Genomic DNA, 17566 nt, shown 5'->3' on the forward strand with positions numbered 1-17566 from the left:
ACGCTCTCTCAGCTTGTTTTATTGCCGATCACCAGTCATTCTTCCAAACTCGACATATGGCCCTAAATTGCCCAACCTTTCATCATAAGGCTACCCCTTCATCCCAAGGATCCCTGCTTTATGAGCCTTCCCTATATTGCTTCTAAAACAATTATATCCTGCATTAAGTAGAAAAGGAAAACTATACGTAGTTCTTAAGTGCAGGCTCAACAGTACCATGTAAAGTTGTAGCATGGTTTCCTGACTTTAATTCTCCATCCCCTTGAATTAAAGGACAATATTCCTATTGCTTTCCTAGTTTTTTTGCAGTGTCTGCACGCTATCTTATTGTGGTTTATTTCTAAGGACATCAATATCCTTCTATGGCGTAGCATTCCATAGTGTCTCTGTCATTAACTATCAAGTGGCTGTTGACAGCCCCAAAATGCTGTCAATGCATGCGCAAAATGTGCATTGTACTGCACTGTGCCCTTGCCAGTATTGTTAATGATATAAGTCTATTATGTTCACTTATGCATAGGATCCTGTGTGTTTTTTTCCTGCTAAAATGGGCAACCTTATTTTTCCACATTATGCTTAGACTGCCAGATTTTGGCCTCAATTAACCTTTACAGACTTTTTGTAATTTTCTCACCACTTGCTTTTCTGCCTATGCCTGTATCATCAGTAAATTTGTCTAAAAAACAATTTGCCTTTATCTAAATCATTAATATGGATAACATAGTCAAGACACCAGAAAATCCCTGCAGTGCAAAACCCACAAGTTTGCCAATCTGAAAATAACCCATTTATATCGACTCTGTTTTCTGTTAGTTAGCTGATATATATATGTATATATATACTGGTAATATATCATCCAGAACACCATGAGTACTTATCTTATGCAACAGGTTTATATGCCTTTTGAATATGCTGCATCAACAACTACTCCTTTATCCACCCTGCTTCTTACATCCTGAAAGGACTCTTAACAAATCTGACTTTCAGAAAATTGTGCTGATCTTGCTCAATCGTATTTTGATTTTTATGAATGTCCTGTTACTATTTCCTTAATAATTTCCCAATGTCAAATGTTAGGCAAACATCCTGTTTCTTTCTTTTCTTCAATTGAAATATTACATTTGTGGTTTTATAATCTGCTGACATTTTCCAGAAGCTAGGCATGTTTGGAGATTATAGCTGATACATCTATTAACTGAGTAGCCACCTTTTTTTTACGATCCTATGATGCAAGCCCTCAGTTCTATGAGACTTATCAGCCTTTAATCCTACTTGTCTTCCTAGAACGTTTTTCTATAGTAATCATGATCCCTTCATTTTCTCCTGTGGATTTTCTATTCTTAATGTTTTTACATCTTCTTCTGTGAAGACAGATCAAGATATTTCATGAAATTTTGACATTTCCTTGTTTCACATAATTAATCCCCAATCTCACCCTTTAAGGAACCAGTGCTTACTTTAGCTCTATTTTGTTCACAATGTAACTACATAAGTTTTTGTTGTATGTACTATTTTTGTCTCCACTAATTTTTCCCTTTTATAAGTCATCGTTTTGCTGCCTTCCTTTCAGCACTCTGCCTTTCTTTCAACATGGTATCATCCTTCACTTCCTAATGAGCTGCACATGTTGCAAATTTGTCTTGGCTAATCCTTGTAATTGCCTTTTTTAAGTTTGATTTTAGTTTCAGACCTACAGTTCTCACTCTCGGACAGAATGTAAAATTTTATTGTACATACAAGCATACGAATTAGCTGCAGAAGTAGACAGTTTGCCTCTTCAGACCTGCTCTGTTGTCTCGCCAATCCTGGGTATAATTGAAGCATAATATTCTCACTTTTCTTTGTTACTTTCTAGGATTGCTTTCTATTAGACAACCTACCACTTGCTGTATCAAAATTGGTCTGTGACCAGAAGCCGAAAGGCTTCATTGACAGTGAAGAGTTAGTATAGGGATTGACAGTATAGGGATCTAGAAAGTGTCATCAGAGAGGCCTTAGCCGTTGCAGTTGTCCAGGAAGTTTGAGGTTCTTACAGTGGAGAAGAACAGGGACTTCGAGGACAATGAACATACTGACTACAACACTGGTACTGTGGCTTCAAGTGGCAAGTCGTAAAAAGGAATGTAGTTGTAGTATGTGACAGTCTTATTAGGGCATAAGTACTGTTCTCTGCAGCTGAGCCCAAAGGCTATGTTGCTAGGGGCAAGGGCATCTCCAGACTCAAAGTCTGGAGTGAAATCTGGAGTGGAAGAGCAGTTGTTCTGGACAACATGCTAGCAAGTACATCATAGGACAAAGTAAGAGATTTTGCTGAGGGAATAAACAGCCAGTTGCTAAATGAAAAGGCATAATGACAAAACTAATAACCTTTGGATTATTTGAGCCACAAGTAAACTGGCATAGATTAAACAAGATCAGAGTATTAAATGTGAGAGAAATGGGTTTTGATTCATGGACATTAACACCAGTCCTGGGAAAACAGAAGCTATGTTGTTGGGATAGTGGTAGCTGTGAATCACACAGAGATCCACCAACATACCATAGCTGCAACACATCACCTGCCCTGCCATCTTTGTTTTATTTAACTATTTAAGTTTCAAGTTAGAAATGTTTTTCTTATTCACTTATGGGATGTGGGTGTTGCTGGAAGAGGCAGCATTTTTTGACCATTTCTAGTAGCACTTCAGAAGGTGGGCATGAACTGCCTTCATGAACTGCTGCAGACCTATGGTGCCATTAGGGAGGAAATTCCAGGATTTTGACCCAGTGACCGTGAAGGAGTGACGATATATTTCCACGTTAGGATGGTGAGTGGCTTAGTGGGAACTTGCAGGTGGTGGTGTTCCCATAAATCCGTTGCTTGAATATCTGTAGTCACATTATGGAGTTTAACTAGTTTGCTGTAAGTTGAATGAAATATTAACATTGCCATGCTTCTGGTTTAAACTATCATCCCTGTCCAGAGAAAAAGAAAACTTAAAACTCAGTAATCAGTCACCTACCTGCTCACCGAAGTAATCAGTACCTGCTGGAAGGAGTACCACCTTCCATCAGGTTGCTTTCAACATGAATATCTCTTTCTTTAATTGAGGATTCTTGTTCCTCACCTCTCCCCAGCCCAATCGTGGTTGACATGGCCTTCAGACCTTTCTGATTCATCTCCGACACTTCTATCCCCCCACCCCTTCCCCTCCTTCCCTGAACAACAATCGGCTTCCACTTGTCCTCATTTCACACCCTACATTCAAAGGTTCATCTTTCCTTGTTTCTGCCACCTCTAGCAGGATGCCATCACTAAACATGTTTTTCCCTGCCCTCCACTGTCAGCATTCTGGACCCTCTGTGACACCCTGATCCACTCCCCCATCACTCCTAATGCTCCCTCACTTCCTCATGACCGCTTCCTATACAGTTACAGAAGGTGTACCACCTGCCCATTCACTTCTTTGCTCCTCACTGTCTGGTGCTGATGTTGTGGTCTCCTTTATGTTGGCAAGACTAAAGGCAGACTGAGTGACCGTTTTATTGTCAGTCGGAATGACCCTGACCTGCCAGTTGCTTGCCTTTTCATAAACCTCCTTACTGTCATGCTAGCAGTTCTGTTCCAAGTCTGCTGCAATGTTCCAGTGAAACACAATTCAACCTCAAGGAGCAACGCCTCATTTTGCACATTGCTACTTTACAGTTTCAAGATCTCAGTATTGAATTCTCAACTTCAGAGCCTAAACACTTTGTGCATTCTCCAGTTTTCTTACATCGTCTCTCTACAAACTTCCACCCACCACTTCCCTGCGGCCATGTTTTTGTCTTGTTTACTTGCACTTAGTAGCAAGGACTTCCCTTCACTTTTTTTAATTTCTATCCTTTTTTTTACATCTTTTTCATTCTCCACTATAAACAATTTCTTCTCTTTTACATTGGTCCCCTACAACACCTTTCCACTTCCATCTTCTCTTCATTAGTCAAAAGTATAAAATTAAACCTATTTTCTAACACTGCTCAGATATGAATATGTCTTCTGTTTCTCTCTCCGTCTGTGGTGCCAGATCTGTTGAATTTTTCCAGCATTCTGGTTGTTTCAGATTTCCAGTATCTGCAGTAATTTGTCTTTATTCACCGAAGTAATAGGTTTGTTAATGGGTTTGTCAGAGGTTAGTGCATTCAGTGTTGTCTAATGCTTCCTGTACTCTGCCCCAACACAGTACCAACCACAAAAGAAATGCTCCCTAACCCAAAAAAGTTCTCCCTATTGCATTGATGTTGAACCTTTTCTATTTCCTACATCAGTCATCTTATATTCTTTATCTGAGATTGCCAGTGAGTGGAAATTAAAAGCTGAATTTTTCTAAATTTGTTTTGATGATGAACTATCGTGGTACATATTGGCACCAATGATATAGCCAGGAAAGGGATTAAGGATCTGAAAAGTGACTACAGAGAGCCAAGTTGGAAGCTGGAGAGCAGGACGAGTAGAGTAGTGATCTCAGGTTTGCTACTGGTGCCACAAGATAGTGAGGTGAGGAACAGTCAGCGAGTGCAACTCAACACATGGCTGTGAGGCTGATGCAGGAGGGAGGGCTTCAGATTCCTAGACCATTGGGCACCGATCCTTGTGGCACTCCACTGGTCACAGGCCTCCAGTCTGAAAAACAACCCTCCACCACCACCCTCTGTCTTCTATCTTTGAGCCAGTTCTGTATCCAAATGGCTAGTTCTCCCTGTATTCCACGAGATCTAACCTTGCTAATCAGTCTCCCAGGGGAACCTTGCCGAACACCTTACTGAAGTCCATATAGATCACATCTACTGCTCTGCCCTCCTCAATCTTCTTTCTTACTTCTTCAAAAAACTCAGTCAAGTTTGTGAGACATGATTTCCCACGCACAAAGCCATGTTGACTATCCCAAATCAGTCCTTAACCAGTGGAGTGCCACAAGGATCGGTGCTCGGTCCTCTACTTTTTGTCATTTACATAAATGATTTGGATGTGAGCATAAGAGGTACAGTTAGTAGGTTTGCAGATGACACCAAAATTGGAGGTGTAGTGGACAGTGAAGAGGGTTACCTCAGATTACAACAGGATATTGACCAGATGGGCCAATGGGCTGAGAAGTGGCAAATGGAGTTTAATTCAGATAAATGCGAGGTGCTGCATTTTGGGAAAGCAAATCTTAGCAGGACTTATACACTTAATGGTAAGGTCTTGGGGAGTGTTGCTGAACAAAGAGACCTTGGAGTGCAGGTTCATAGCTCCTTGAAAGTGGAGTCGCAGGTAGATAGGATAGTGAAGAAGGCTGAGGGGTGACCTTATAGAGGTTTACAAAATTATGAGGGACATGGATAGGATAAATAGACAAAGTCTTTTCCCTGGAGTCGGGGAGTCCAGAACTAGAGGGCATAGGTTTAGGGTGAGAGGGGAAAGATATAAAAGAGACCTAAGGGGCAACTTTTTCACACAGAGGGTAGTACGTGGATGGAATGAGCTGCCAGAGGATGTGGTGGAGGCTGGTACAATTGCAACATTTAAGAGGCATTTAGATGGGTATATGAATAGGAAGGGTTTGGAGGGATATGGGTCGGGTGTTGGCAGGTGGAACTAGATTGGGTTGGGATATCTGGTCAGCATGGACGGTTTGGACCAAAGGGTCTGTTTCCATGCTGTACATCTCTATGACTCTATGTACAGGTCCCACTTCCCCAGAAGGTATCCCAATGGTCTAGCTATCTGAAGCCCTCCCTCCTGCACCAGCCTCACAGCTATGGGGTGGGGTGGGTGGGAATCAGAGCCACATATCTGAGAGGGGGACAGTTGTAGAATGGGCAGTGACAGGATGTAGTGAATCTATCGGGAAGGTTTCTCACATAATGAAACAAAGGGATCAGTTAAAATGTCTCTGTTTTAACGCAAGGAGTGTCAGAAACAAGAGTGATGAACTTAGAGCATGGATCAGTACTTGGGGCTATGATGTTGTGGCCATAATGGAGACGTGGGTTTCACAGGGGCAGGAAAGGTTTCTTGATGTTCCAGGGTTTAGTACGTTTAAAAAGAACAGAGAGGATGGAAAAAGAGGAAGGGGTGTAGCATTGCTAATCAGAGAGTGCATCACAGCTACAGAAATGAAGGTTGTTGAGGAAGGTTTGTCCACTGAGTCAGTTTGGGTGGCAGTTAGGAACAGCAAGGGAACAGCCAACGCATTGCGGGTTTTCTACAGACCACCTCATAGCAGTAGAGAGATTGAAGAACTCACAGGCGAGCAGATACTGGAAAAATGCAGATGTAGCAGAATTGTTGTTATGGGTGATTTCAACTTTACCATAGCCTTGGAGAGGGAAAGGAGCAGTTACCGAGGGAAGATATTTAATTGGAGAAAAGGAAATTGTGACACCATCAGACAGGAGTGGGGAAGTAAGACTGGGAGCAAGTGTTCCACAGAAATGGCACAGCAGACATGTGGAGACTATTTAAGGAGCAGTTGTTGCGAGTGATGCACAAATTTGTTCCTCTGAGACAGGTAAGCAGGGGTAAGATTAAGGAACCTTGGATGTCGAGAACAGAGGAGCTTCTCGTCAAAAGGAAGAAGGCAGCTTACGTAAGGTGGAGGAAGCAAAGATCCAGCACGACTTTAGAGGATTACCGGCTTGCTAGAAAGGAGCTCAGAAATGGACTGAGAGCCAGGAGGGAGCATGGAAAAGGCTTGGCAAGAAGGATTAGGGAGAACCCAAAGGCATTTTACTCATCCATGAGGAATAAGGGAATGATCAGGGAGAGTGTACAGCTGATCAGGATAGAGGTGGGAACTTGTGTGTGGAGTCTGAGCAGATAGGGGAAGCCATAAATGAGTTTTTTGCTTCGGTTTTCACCAAGGAAAGGGAACTTGTTATGAATGAAAACTTAGAGGAGCTGGGATACAGTCTTGACCAGATCAAGATAGATGAAGTTGATATGCTGGAAATTTTGGAAAACATTAAAATTGATAAGCCCCCAGGGCCAGACCAGATTTATCCCAGGCTGCTCCAGGAAGCGAGAAAGGAGGTTGGTAAGCCTCTGGCGAGGATATTTGCCTCCTCACTCTCCACAAGATTTGTACCGGAGGATTGGAAAGAGGCGAATGTTGTTCCTCTTTTCAAGAAGGGCAATAGGGAAATCCCTGGCAACTACAGACCCAGTCAGTCTTATGTCAGTGGTCAGCAAAGTTTTGGAAAGAATTCTGAGGGATAGGATTTATAACTATTTGGCAAAGCATAGTGTGATTAAAGGCAGTCAGCATGGCTTTGAGAGGGGCAGGTCATGCCTCACAAATCTTATTGAGTTCTTTGAGGAGGTGACAAGACAGGTCAACGAAGGTCGAGCAGTGGATGTGGTGTATATGGACTTCAGCAAGGCATTTGATAAGGTTCCCCATGGTAGGCTCATTCATAAAGTTAGGAAGTATGGGATACAGGGAGATTTGGCTATCTGGATTCAGAATTGGTTAGCTGACAGAAGGCAGAGAGTGGTTGTAGATGGAAAGTATTCTGCCTCTAGGTCAGTGATGAGTGGGGTTCTGCAGGGTTCTGTTCTTGGGCCGCTGCTCTTTGTAGTTTTTGTAAATGACTTGGATGAGGAGGTTGAGGGGTGGGTTAGTAAATTTGCACATGACACAAAGGTTGGAGGTGTCGTCGATAGTATAGAGGGCTATTGCAGGCTGCAGCATGACATAGACAGGATGCAGAGCTGGGCTGAGAAATGGCAGATGGAGTTAAACAATAAATGTGAAGTGATGCATTTTGGAAGGGCGAACTTGAATGCTGAATATAGGATGTGCAAGTACATAGATCCCTCAAAGTTGCCACCAAAGTAGATAGAGTTGTTAAGAAAGCATATGATGTTTTGGTTTTCATTAACAGGGGGATCACGTTTAAGAGGTGTGAGGTTTTGCTACAGCTCTGCAAGTTCCTGGTGAGACCACACTTGGAATATTGTGTCCAGTTCTGGTCGCCCTACTTTAGGAAAGATACAGAGGCTTTGGAGAGGGGTGCAAAGAAGGTTTACCAGGATGCTGCCTGGACTGGAGGGCTTGCTTTATGAATAAGCTCAGACTTTTCTCTCTGGAGAGGAGGAGGAAGAGAGGAGACCTGATTGAGGTGTACAAGGTAATGAGAGGAATAAATAGTCAATAGCCAGAGACTTTTCCCTAGGGCAGGATTGACTGTTACGAGGGGTCATAGTTTTAAGATATTAGGAGAAAGGTATAGAGGAGACATCAGAGGTAGGCTCTTTACGCAGAGAGTTGTGAATGCATGGAATGCATTGCCAGTTGTGGTGGTGGAAGCAGAGTCATTAGGGACATTTAAGCGATTGCTGGACATGTACATGGATAGCAGTGAGTTGAGGGGTGCGTAGATTAAGTTATTATATTTTACATTAGGATTAAACCTTAGCACAACATTGTGGGCCTAAGGGCCTGTTCTGTGCTGTACTTTTCTATGTTCTATATAATACAGCAGCACTTAAATGTTCATCCTGACCCAAATGTAGGACATTTGATCAGAAAGTTCACAGAGCGCAAAAAGATTGGTGGTGTGGTAAGGAGCAAGAAGAAAGCCTGAGACCTTTTTTTATTCATTCATCGGATGTGGACATTGCTGGCTGGGCAAGCATTTTTTGCTATTGCTTGTTGCCCTTAAGATGCTGAGTTCCCATCTTGAATCGTTGCAGTCCACCTGCTGTAGGATGACCCATAATGCTGTTAGGGAGGGAGTTCCAGGACTTTGATTCAGTGACACTTGAGGAACAATAATATGTTCACAAGTCAGGGTAGTAAATGGCTTGGAGGGGAATTTGCAAGAGGTAATGTTCCATGTATTGCTGCCTCTGTAGGATGATACTAATAGGCTGGTAAGATGGGCAATACAATGGGAAATGGAACTTAATTCTGAAAAATGTGAGGTATTACATTTTGGGAAGACTAACCAGGCCAGAGAGTACACAGTGACTATTAAAACCATAGATGGTCGAAAGGACTTTGATATGTATGTCCACAGATCCTTGAAGCAGCATACTGATTGTTGCCAGACTAAATCAGCTTCAGCAACACTGGATATTGCTACACCATGAAATTAAAATGATCCACAAAATTGTCCAGTTGTTCCTAACTGGACATGATGAATCACATATATCGGACACCCAAGTTTATAACTACAGAAATTAACTATTTATTATTAATACTGTAACTTTAACAGAACAAAGTTGAACAATATCTAATTAATGTCTTTGATTTAAATCCGGTCATCTTTGATCAGCCCTGTAGACAGACATAGCTAATGGATAAATTGAAAAGAAAATGAGAGTTGTAACTGGCCAGTTCATTTAAGCAGTTTTGAATGATGGTTGCTAAAGCTCCATGCAATCCTTGGGTGATGGGTTGTTCACAGACACGGGGGACTGTATATCCAGCTTCAATTCCAAAGTCACTGGTCAATGCAAACAGCTTCCACAGATTGTTGGATTGTTTACAGAATCCCAACAATGTGGAAACTGACCCTTCGGCCCAACACTTCCCCACCCACCCTTTACCCCATTATCCCACATTTATCCCTGCACCTAATGCACCTAATCTACACATCCTTGAACGCTATGGGCAATTTAGCATGGCCAACTTACACTTGCACATCTTCAGATTGTGGGAGGAAACTGGTGCACCCAGAGGAAACCCACGCACACACTTTTACTTGTGTCTTACAAACCGGAGTTCTTCTCTCAGAACTTTCGATAACTGGAAGATAACTAGAGAACAACCAAAAACACTGTCTTCTGTCCAAACCGTAATTCAATCTATGGTTTCTCTTACTGTATTTACCCCAACAATCTCATTGGCTGGCTGGCACTGGCCTCCCATGTTTGCCCCTTTTAACTTCCAAGCAGTTGTCTCACTCCTTCAGCATAATAAATCTGTTACTGAAATGTCTACAGTTGGCTTAGAACGATAATTAACCTACAATTAACTTTCCTGGCCAGTTCATGTGAACAAATATCAGTTTGTTTGCCCTAAGCATTGTTTTATTTGAAAGAAAAGAGCTGCTGCTGAAAATCCAAACTTCTGCTCACTGTTCCAAACCAAAAATGAGGAAAACAAAGAAAATTAGTAATGGTCCTGACAAGGTAGATCAGTTGGTTAAGGCACCTTATGGTGTACATGCCTGCATCAGTCAAGGTATTGAATGCAAGAGTAAGGAGTTTATGGTGGAGCAGTATTAATTTTAGTTGGGTCTCACTTGGCAGACTCTGTGCAGTCTGGTCATCACACTTTAGGAAGGATGTCATCACACTGGAGAGCGTATGGAAGAGATTCACCAGGATGTTACCTAGGCTGGAGCAATTCATTACAGAGAGCAACTAGATAGGCTGTGGTGATTTTCTTTTAAGCAGAGAAGGCCAAGGAGATCCTGACTGAGGTGTGCAAAATTAGAGGCGCATGGACAGAGTAGATAGGAAGAGCCCTTTCTCCTCAGGAGATGGATCAGTAATCAAGGGCCATAGATTTAGGATAATGGCAGGATATAGAGAAGGGATTTAATGAAGATTTGTTTCATTTAGAAGGTGGTGGATATCTAGAAACCACTGCCTGAAAGTTTGGTAGAGGCAGGAACTGTCATAATATACAAGAAGTGTTTGGAGAAGCACTAGCATACAAGGATATGGCCCAAATTCTGGAAAATGGGACTAAAATAAATAGATGCTTGATGACCAGCATGGACAAGAGCTGAAAGCCTCTTTCTGTACAGCTATGAAACTTTGAGTTTCTATAATTAAAATGGCTCATGCCCCAACCCACTGTAGAATTCACTTTTAGATATGAAAGCAAAATATTGCAGATGCTGGAAATCTTAAATAAAAATGCTGGTAAAGCTCAGCAGGTTTGTCAGTGTCCATGGAGGAAGAAATGGTTAATTAACATTTTGGGTCAAATTGACCAGACATGAAATGTTAACTCAATTTCATAGGGTTGCCAGATCTGCCAAATGTAGCATTCTCTGTTTAAGTTCTAAGTTCAGATATGTTGATTCTGCTTTTGATTTTGTTCCAATACCATTCTGTTTAGAACATGAAAATATTGAATTTTACTAGAGGGCTAATTTAAGGCTAATAATGGTTAATGGTAATAGCCAGACTCTAGCCAAAATGCATTCTGATAGAACTATAATACAAACAATATAAACCAGCATGTAGTGATATTTTAGGGTTATAAATTGAACCTACTACAGCAAATTGTGAGCAAAAAATTCAACTTATGATCCTATTATTAGATCACAGATTGGTTTTGTAGTGGATCATTTATTAGATGTATTCTTCATAAATGGGTGTCAGTTTACATCTTTTATTTGTATCAGACATTACAAATGTGGAAGTTGAGATCAGTTTAGATTGTAGAAATATTTTGAATGTCTGGGTTCCCAGCATAGCTAAGTACATCCAGGATATTATGAAAGATAATGCTGGTGAAAGATTCCATTCTATTCCTTTCTCTCTCCACTCTTAGACATGAACTTCCACGTAAAATACTATCAGGAACCACTTCCTGGTGAAATGTTACATAGCATTCCATGACTATTGCTAACAATAATTTCATATCAATTGGAATATCTACATTTGTTTATAATCTTGGGGACAGTAACCTATAATGACTGCTGTTGGAGAACTTTTGAAATAAATTTTAGTATTTTGCTTTGTGCCATATTTTAATTATTTAAATCTATTAATGAGTCCACAACAAAAATCTAAAGTTCAGCCAAACACAGAAACAGCGTGACCTTAATCATGTTGAATGGGTTTGCTGAATTGGTGACTAGTACCACACCAGACACTTCGTCTGAGTGGTCTGTGAATTATAAAATTTATACAATTGCATTTCTAATTTTTTTTTGTTCTTGGGTGTTTCAATTTATATATAACCAGCAGCACATCTCAATGCTTTAAAAGAGATCAAAGTTATTTAGTACAACAACTGCTGATAGTTAGTTAACTTTATCAAATTGTACTTAGCCAATGCACATATTTAAAGCAAGGGCGAAAGTTACATGTGGAGATGAAAAAGAGATCAATCTCCATGATTTTTGCTGCCTTAAAGATTCTCTTTCCAAAGTTAAGTGTTTGAAGACTTGAACTCCGATTCAACAGCTATGTTGGCTTCAGTGGTCAAATAGTTCCTCTGAGAGGTGCTCTGAACAGAACAGGCCCTGGGAGTGAGTGAGTGAGTGATGTGTGCTTCACTTTAATGGCACTGTAGGTTATAGCCTTTGGTAGCTTCATTCAGTACAGGAGAATTTGGGCACTGCTGTTTCTCTCCCTTTTGAGAAATAGTGACTGAATCAATTTATTTCTCTTGGGGTCTCTGTACAAAATCAGAGCGATTTTTGAGAAGATTTGTAGCTCAGGTTGATTATAAGTATGTAGGTTTACAACAGGATCTTGACCAGATGGGCTGAGAAGTGGCAGATGGAGCTTAATTCAGAGAAATGCAAGGTGCTGCATTTTGGGAAAGCAAATCTTAGCAGAACTTATACACTAGGTCCTAGGGAATGTTACTGAACAAAGAGACCTTGGAGTGCAGGTTCATAGCTCCTTCAAAGTGGAGTCGCAGGTAGGTAGGATTGTGAAGAAGGCATTTGGTATGCTTTCCTTTTATTGGTCAGAGTATTGAGTACAGGAGTTGGGAGGTCATGTTGCGGCTGTACAGAACATTGAGGTGGCCACTATTGGAATATTCCACTATCGGAAAGATGTTGTGAAACTTGAAAGGGTTCAGAAAAGATTTACAAGGATGTTGTCAGGGTTGGAGGATTTGAGCTGTAGGGAGAGGCTGAACAGGCTGGGGCTGTTTTCCTTGGAGCTTCAGAGGTTGAAGGATGACCTTATAGAGGTTTACAAAATCATGAAGGGCATGGATAGGATAAATAGACAAAGTCTTTTCTCTGGGGTGGGGGGGGAGTCCAGAATTAGAGGGTATTGGTTTAGGGTGAGAGGGGAAAGATATAAAAGAGACCTAAGGGGCAACCTTTTCACAGAGGGTGGTACGTGTATGAAATGAGCTGCCAGAGGAAGTGGTGGAGGCTGGTACAATTACAACATTTAAAAGGCATTTGGATGGGTATATGAATAGGAAGGGTTTGGAGGGATATGGGCCGGGTGCTGGCAGGTGGGACTAGATTGGGTTGGGATATCTGGTCGGCATGGACGGGTTGGACCAAAGGGTCTGTTTCCATGCTGTACATCTCTATGACTCTCTGACTCCAAGTTAGCTCGCTGAGCTGGAAGATTTGTTTTTAGACGTTTTGTCACCGTACTAGGTTACATCATCGGTGAGAGTCTCTGGTGAAGTGCTGGTGGTATGTCCCGCCTCTTTATAGGTCTTGGTTTCTTAAGGTGGGTGATGTCATTTCAAGGGAAGGTAGATAGGATCTAAATCGATGTGGTTATTGATGGAGTTATAGTTAGAATGCCATGCCAAAGAATTCTTGTGTGTATCTTTGTTTCTAGGATGTGTGTGTTGTCTCAGTCAAAGTGGTGTCGTTCTTTGTCTGTATGTATGGAAACTAGTGATAATGCATCATGTCTTTTGGTGGCTATTTGGTGTTTGTGTATCCTGGTGGCAAGTTTCCAGCTTGTTTGCCCAATGTAGTGTTTTTTACAGTTCTTGCATGGTATCTTGTAAATGACTTTAGATTTGCTGGTGGTATCTAATGGATTCTTTAGTTTCATTAGTCACTGTTTAAGTGTGTTAGTAGGTTTGTGGGCTCTGATATGCCTTTGATATAAGGTAATGTGGCTATATTTTTTGGTTGCATTGTCTACTTGTTTGGCTTTGTTTCTGAGGAATTGGCGGATTGTGTTTATTGGGTACCCGTTTTTCTTGAAAACCTTGTATAGATAGTTTTCTTTGCTTTTTGTAGTTCTTGGGTGCTGCAGTGTGATGTAGCTCATTGAAACAATGTCTTCATGCAGCTCCATGTGTGTGCGTTGGGATGATTGCTTTTGAAGTTCAGTATTTGGTCTGTGCTTATTGTTTTTCTATAGACACTGGTTTGAAGCTCTCCATTGACTGTACGTTCAACTGTCACGTCTAGGAATGGGAGTCTGTTGTTGTTCTCCTCGTCTTTTGTGAATTTTATGCTTGTTTGTTATTGTTGATGGAGTTGTATGTTGCCTCTAATTTGTTCTGTTTTGTGATGACAAACGTGTCACCCACGTAGCGGACCCAAAGTTTGGGTTGGATAGACAGGAGGTCTGTTTATTCAAGTCTCTGCATTACTGCTTCTGCTATGAACCCTGATATTGGGGATCCCATGGGTGTTCCGTTGACTTGTTTGAAGGTTTTGTTATTGAATGTGAAGTGGGTGATGAGGCACAGGTCCACTAGCTTGAGGATGTTGTCTTTGCTGATAAAGTTGGTGCTGTCTGGTATTTATGATCCTGGGTTTCCTAGTAGTGATGCCAGGTCGATTGTTAATTGATGTGAAAAGGGCTGTAACATCAAAGGATACCATTATTTCATCCTCTTTTATCTTGGTGTCTTTGGTGTTCAGGAATTCTTGGGTGGAGTGAATGGAGTGGCTCGAAACTTTAGTTAGGAGTTTTAGTTTTTGGTGGAGTTCCTTGGCTAGTTTGTATGATGGTGTATCAGATAGGGAGACTATGGGTTTGGGGGGGGGGGCCCAGGTTTGTGTATTTTTGGTAATCCATAGAAGCGTGGTGTGTTGGACCTATCTGGTTTCATATTTTGAAAGTCTGTCCTGTTGAATTCTCCTGATTTTTTAAGTCCTGTTAGAAGGGATGAATGTTAGAATGGTTGCTCACAGTCTGACCTTTCTATGCATTCTAACTTTGTTGCTGTCCCAAAAACACTCCAATCATGCTTCCACGTTACATAGTGGGTTAGCCCAGATCAACGGCATGTTCACAACACTGGTAATGGACCTGGGAATATTTGGTTTCAGTACAGTGTATTTCGAGAGTTGAAAATTGATCTCTACAGCCTCTCTTCCTTTTGCTCTCCCTTTCTGCCCATTTATCTTGAATACGAAAACAATTTTACATTGCACACTAATTTCTTTTGAATCTGTTCTTATTGTACATTCAGAAATTTGGACAGCTTCATGTAGGACAAATCGAGCAAATGCGCTGCAGACACAGAATACGAGTGCTACAGAACTTAGAAGATACCACTAAACAAAATGTAGTAAGTTTACACCATCAATTAGTGTGATTTAAAAGAAAACCAGAGTTGTTTTTTTTTAATGCATTGCTTCTGTGATGATCATTTATTGAATATTTAGTCATTCAAGTCATTACAAAAAGCAGATAAAAACCGAATCTGGCAAGTTACTGATCCATCAGTCTACACTTGCTCATGAACAAAGTGATAGAGTGTGTCATTGACAGAGCTATCATGTGGAATTTGGATAACAGTAACCCACTCACTGATGCTCAGTTTGGGTCCTGCTGGATCACTCAGTTTCTGACATTATTGCAGCTTTGATTCAAACGTGCAAAAGAGCTAGGTTGGAGATGTGAGGTGGAAATCACTGTCCTTTGCATCAAGGAGCCCTAACAAAATGGGAGGGGATGGGAATGGGTAAGCCTCTTCTCTGTTTGGAGTCAGTCCTGATACAAAGGGAGGTGATTGTGGTTAAATGCCAGTGATGTCAGTTCAAGGTTGCCTCCACCATCTTCAACTGCTTCATCAATGACCTGCCCTTGCATTATAAAGTCAGAACTGCAATGTTCACTGATGGTTCCACAGTATGCATTATTATTTGAAAACTCTCAGTAGGCTGTAGTCTGTGTCCATATGTAGTGAGAACCGGACAACATCCTGGGCTGGGCTACTCAGTGGTAAGTAACATTTGATAACAAAACTATCTCCAAAAGAGAGAATGTGACTTATCTTCTCTTAATGTTCCTGTCTCTGAATTCTCTACTATTAAAATTCTGTGGGTTACCATTGAGCAGCAACTGAACTGGTGCTGGAAGAGCACAGCAGTTCAGGCAGCATCCAAGTAGCTATTTGCCCGAAACGTCGATTTCAAAGCTACTTGGATGCTGCCTGAACTGCTGTGCTCTTCCAGCACCACTAATCCAGAATCTGGTTTCCAGCATCTGCAGTCATTGTTTTTACCTCAGCAACTGAACTGAACTAGCTAAATAAATACTGTGGCCACGAGGGCAAGTCAGAGGTTAGGAACCATTGTAGTGCGTAACTCACCTCCTGACTCCCCAGAGCCCGACTACAATCTTCTAAGTACAAGTCAGGAATGTGATTGAATATACCCACTTGCCTGGATGACTGCAGCTTTGACAACATTCTTCACACCATCAAGGAATAAAGCAGCACACTTGATAAGCACCCTGTCCATTCCCTAAAGCGTTCACTCCTTATAAACCTGATGCAAAGTGGCGGTAATCTGTGCCTACCTGATGTACACTGCAGTAACTTGTCAAGACTCCTTCAATAGTATTTTTAATAACCTATAACCTCCACATTTTTAGGACAAGGGCACAGATGTACGAGAAGGTGACTGTCTGCTCTCCATTTCATAAGATCCGCAGCATATCTGATTGTAACCTCAAAATCGCACTTGTTCCTGATCATCTTTCACCCTTTCCTTACCAAGAATCTATTAACCTCTGCTTTAAAAATATTCGACTCTGCTTTGTTCTGCTGTTTCAGGAAGAGTTCCAAAGAGACACGGCCCTCATGATTCTCACTTTGCTTTTCTGACCAATCTCATTATTTCCTCCTTTATGCTTCACTCTCATTTGGTGACCATGAGGTCATTATCATTTCTCATCTCTGCCCAAACTGCTTCCACATCCTGTTTTTTCTGAAATCACATCATCCCTCCATTACAACCATTAATTAACAGAGTCAACACTCTACCTTTCCCAGCTTCCTGTCCTTCCTGAAGTACTCGTCAATACCAGGTGCCAATCCATGTCATCCTGCAGCCTCCTAGATCATGTATTATCAGAATGCACGAAGAACAGATTATACTAATTGTTGAACAATGGAGCTAAACTAAATAAAAAATATAAAGGATAAAACAAATCAGTTGAAAGGGACAGTGCATTTGAGTTTTCTAAGCATTCTAGACATTTATTAATGATTTTAAAAGTTGTTTAGCCTCTCAGTTAATGGAAGGCCATGGAGCTAATTTAACATCTTCAATATAATTTTGCAGCTTAGAGTTGTGGCACCAGAAGTTTCATTTAGTACTGAAGGGCTTGGAGACCTCTATGACCTTTTCAAGGTGAGTTTTACGGGAGCTGGTAATTTCAAGTGACTCAATCACAGATGTTCAATTCTGAAGGTTAATGAGTTCTTCCTGAATCTTCTGTGGTTATAGTTCTACATGGACACCTTATGAAATAAAAATTGGTGGCATTTTCTTCACATGAATATTAATTCTGAAGTGTAACTAGGCCCTCTGCTAATGATACTCAGTTACTCATAAGAAAGTATTCAAGATTGAGAGACCTGCTGTTGTTTTTATTGTAGAAATTGGCAAACTGGTTGGTTGGTTCCTATTG

The 17566-nt window shown here is 41.2% G+C and overlaps 1 protein-coding gene across 1 annotated transcript in view; it reads left to right on the forward strand.

The window, feature by feature from the left end:
- Window positions 1-17566, forward strand: part of LOC140481442 (TBC1 domain family member 8) — a 101730-nt gene that overhangs the window by 75768 nt on the left and 8396 nt on the right. The window contains exons 14-15 of the mRNA XM_072577617.1: window positions 15117-15215; window positions 17218-17286. Coding sequence (XP_072433718.1) covers window positions 15117-15215; window positions 17218-17286 — 168 coding nt within the window. The remainder of the gene's footprint in view (window positions 1-15116; window positions 15216-17217; window positions 17287-17566) is intronic.

This window comes from Chiloscyllium punctatum, chromosome 9 (assembly GCF_047496795.1).
Source record: "Chiloscyllium punctatum isolate Juve2018m chromosome 9, sChiPun1.3, whole genome shotgun sequence".
Lineage (NCBI taxonomy): Eukaryota > Metazoa > Chordata > Chondrichthyes > Orectolobiformes > Hemiscylliidae > Chiloscyllium > Chiloscyllium punctatum.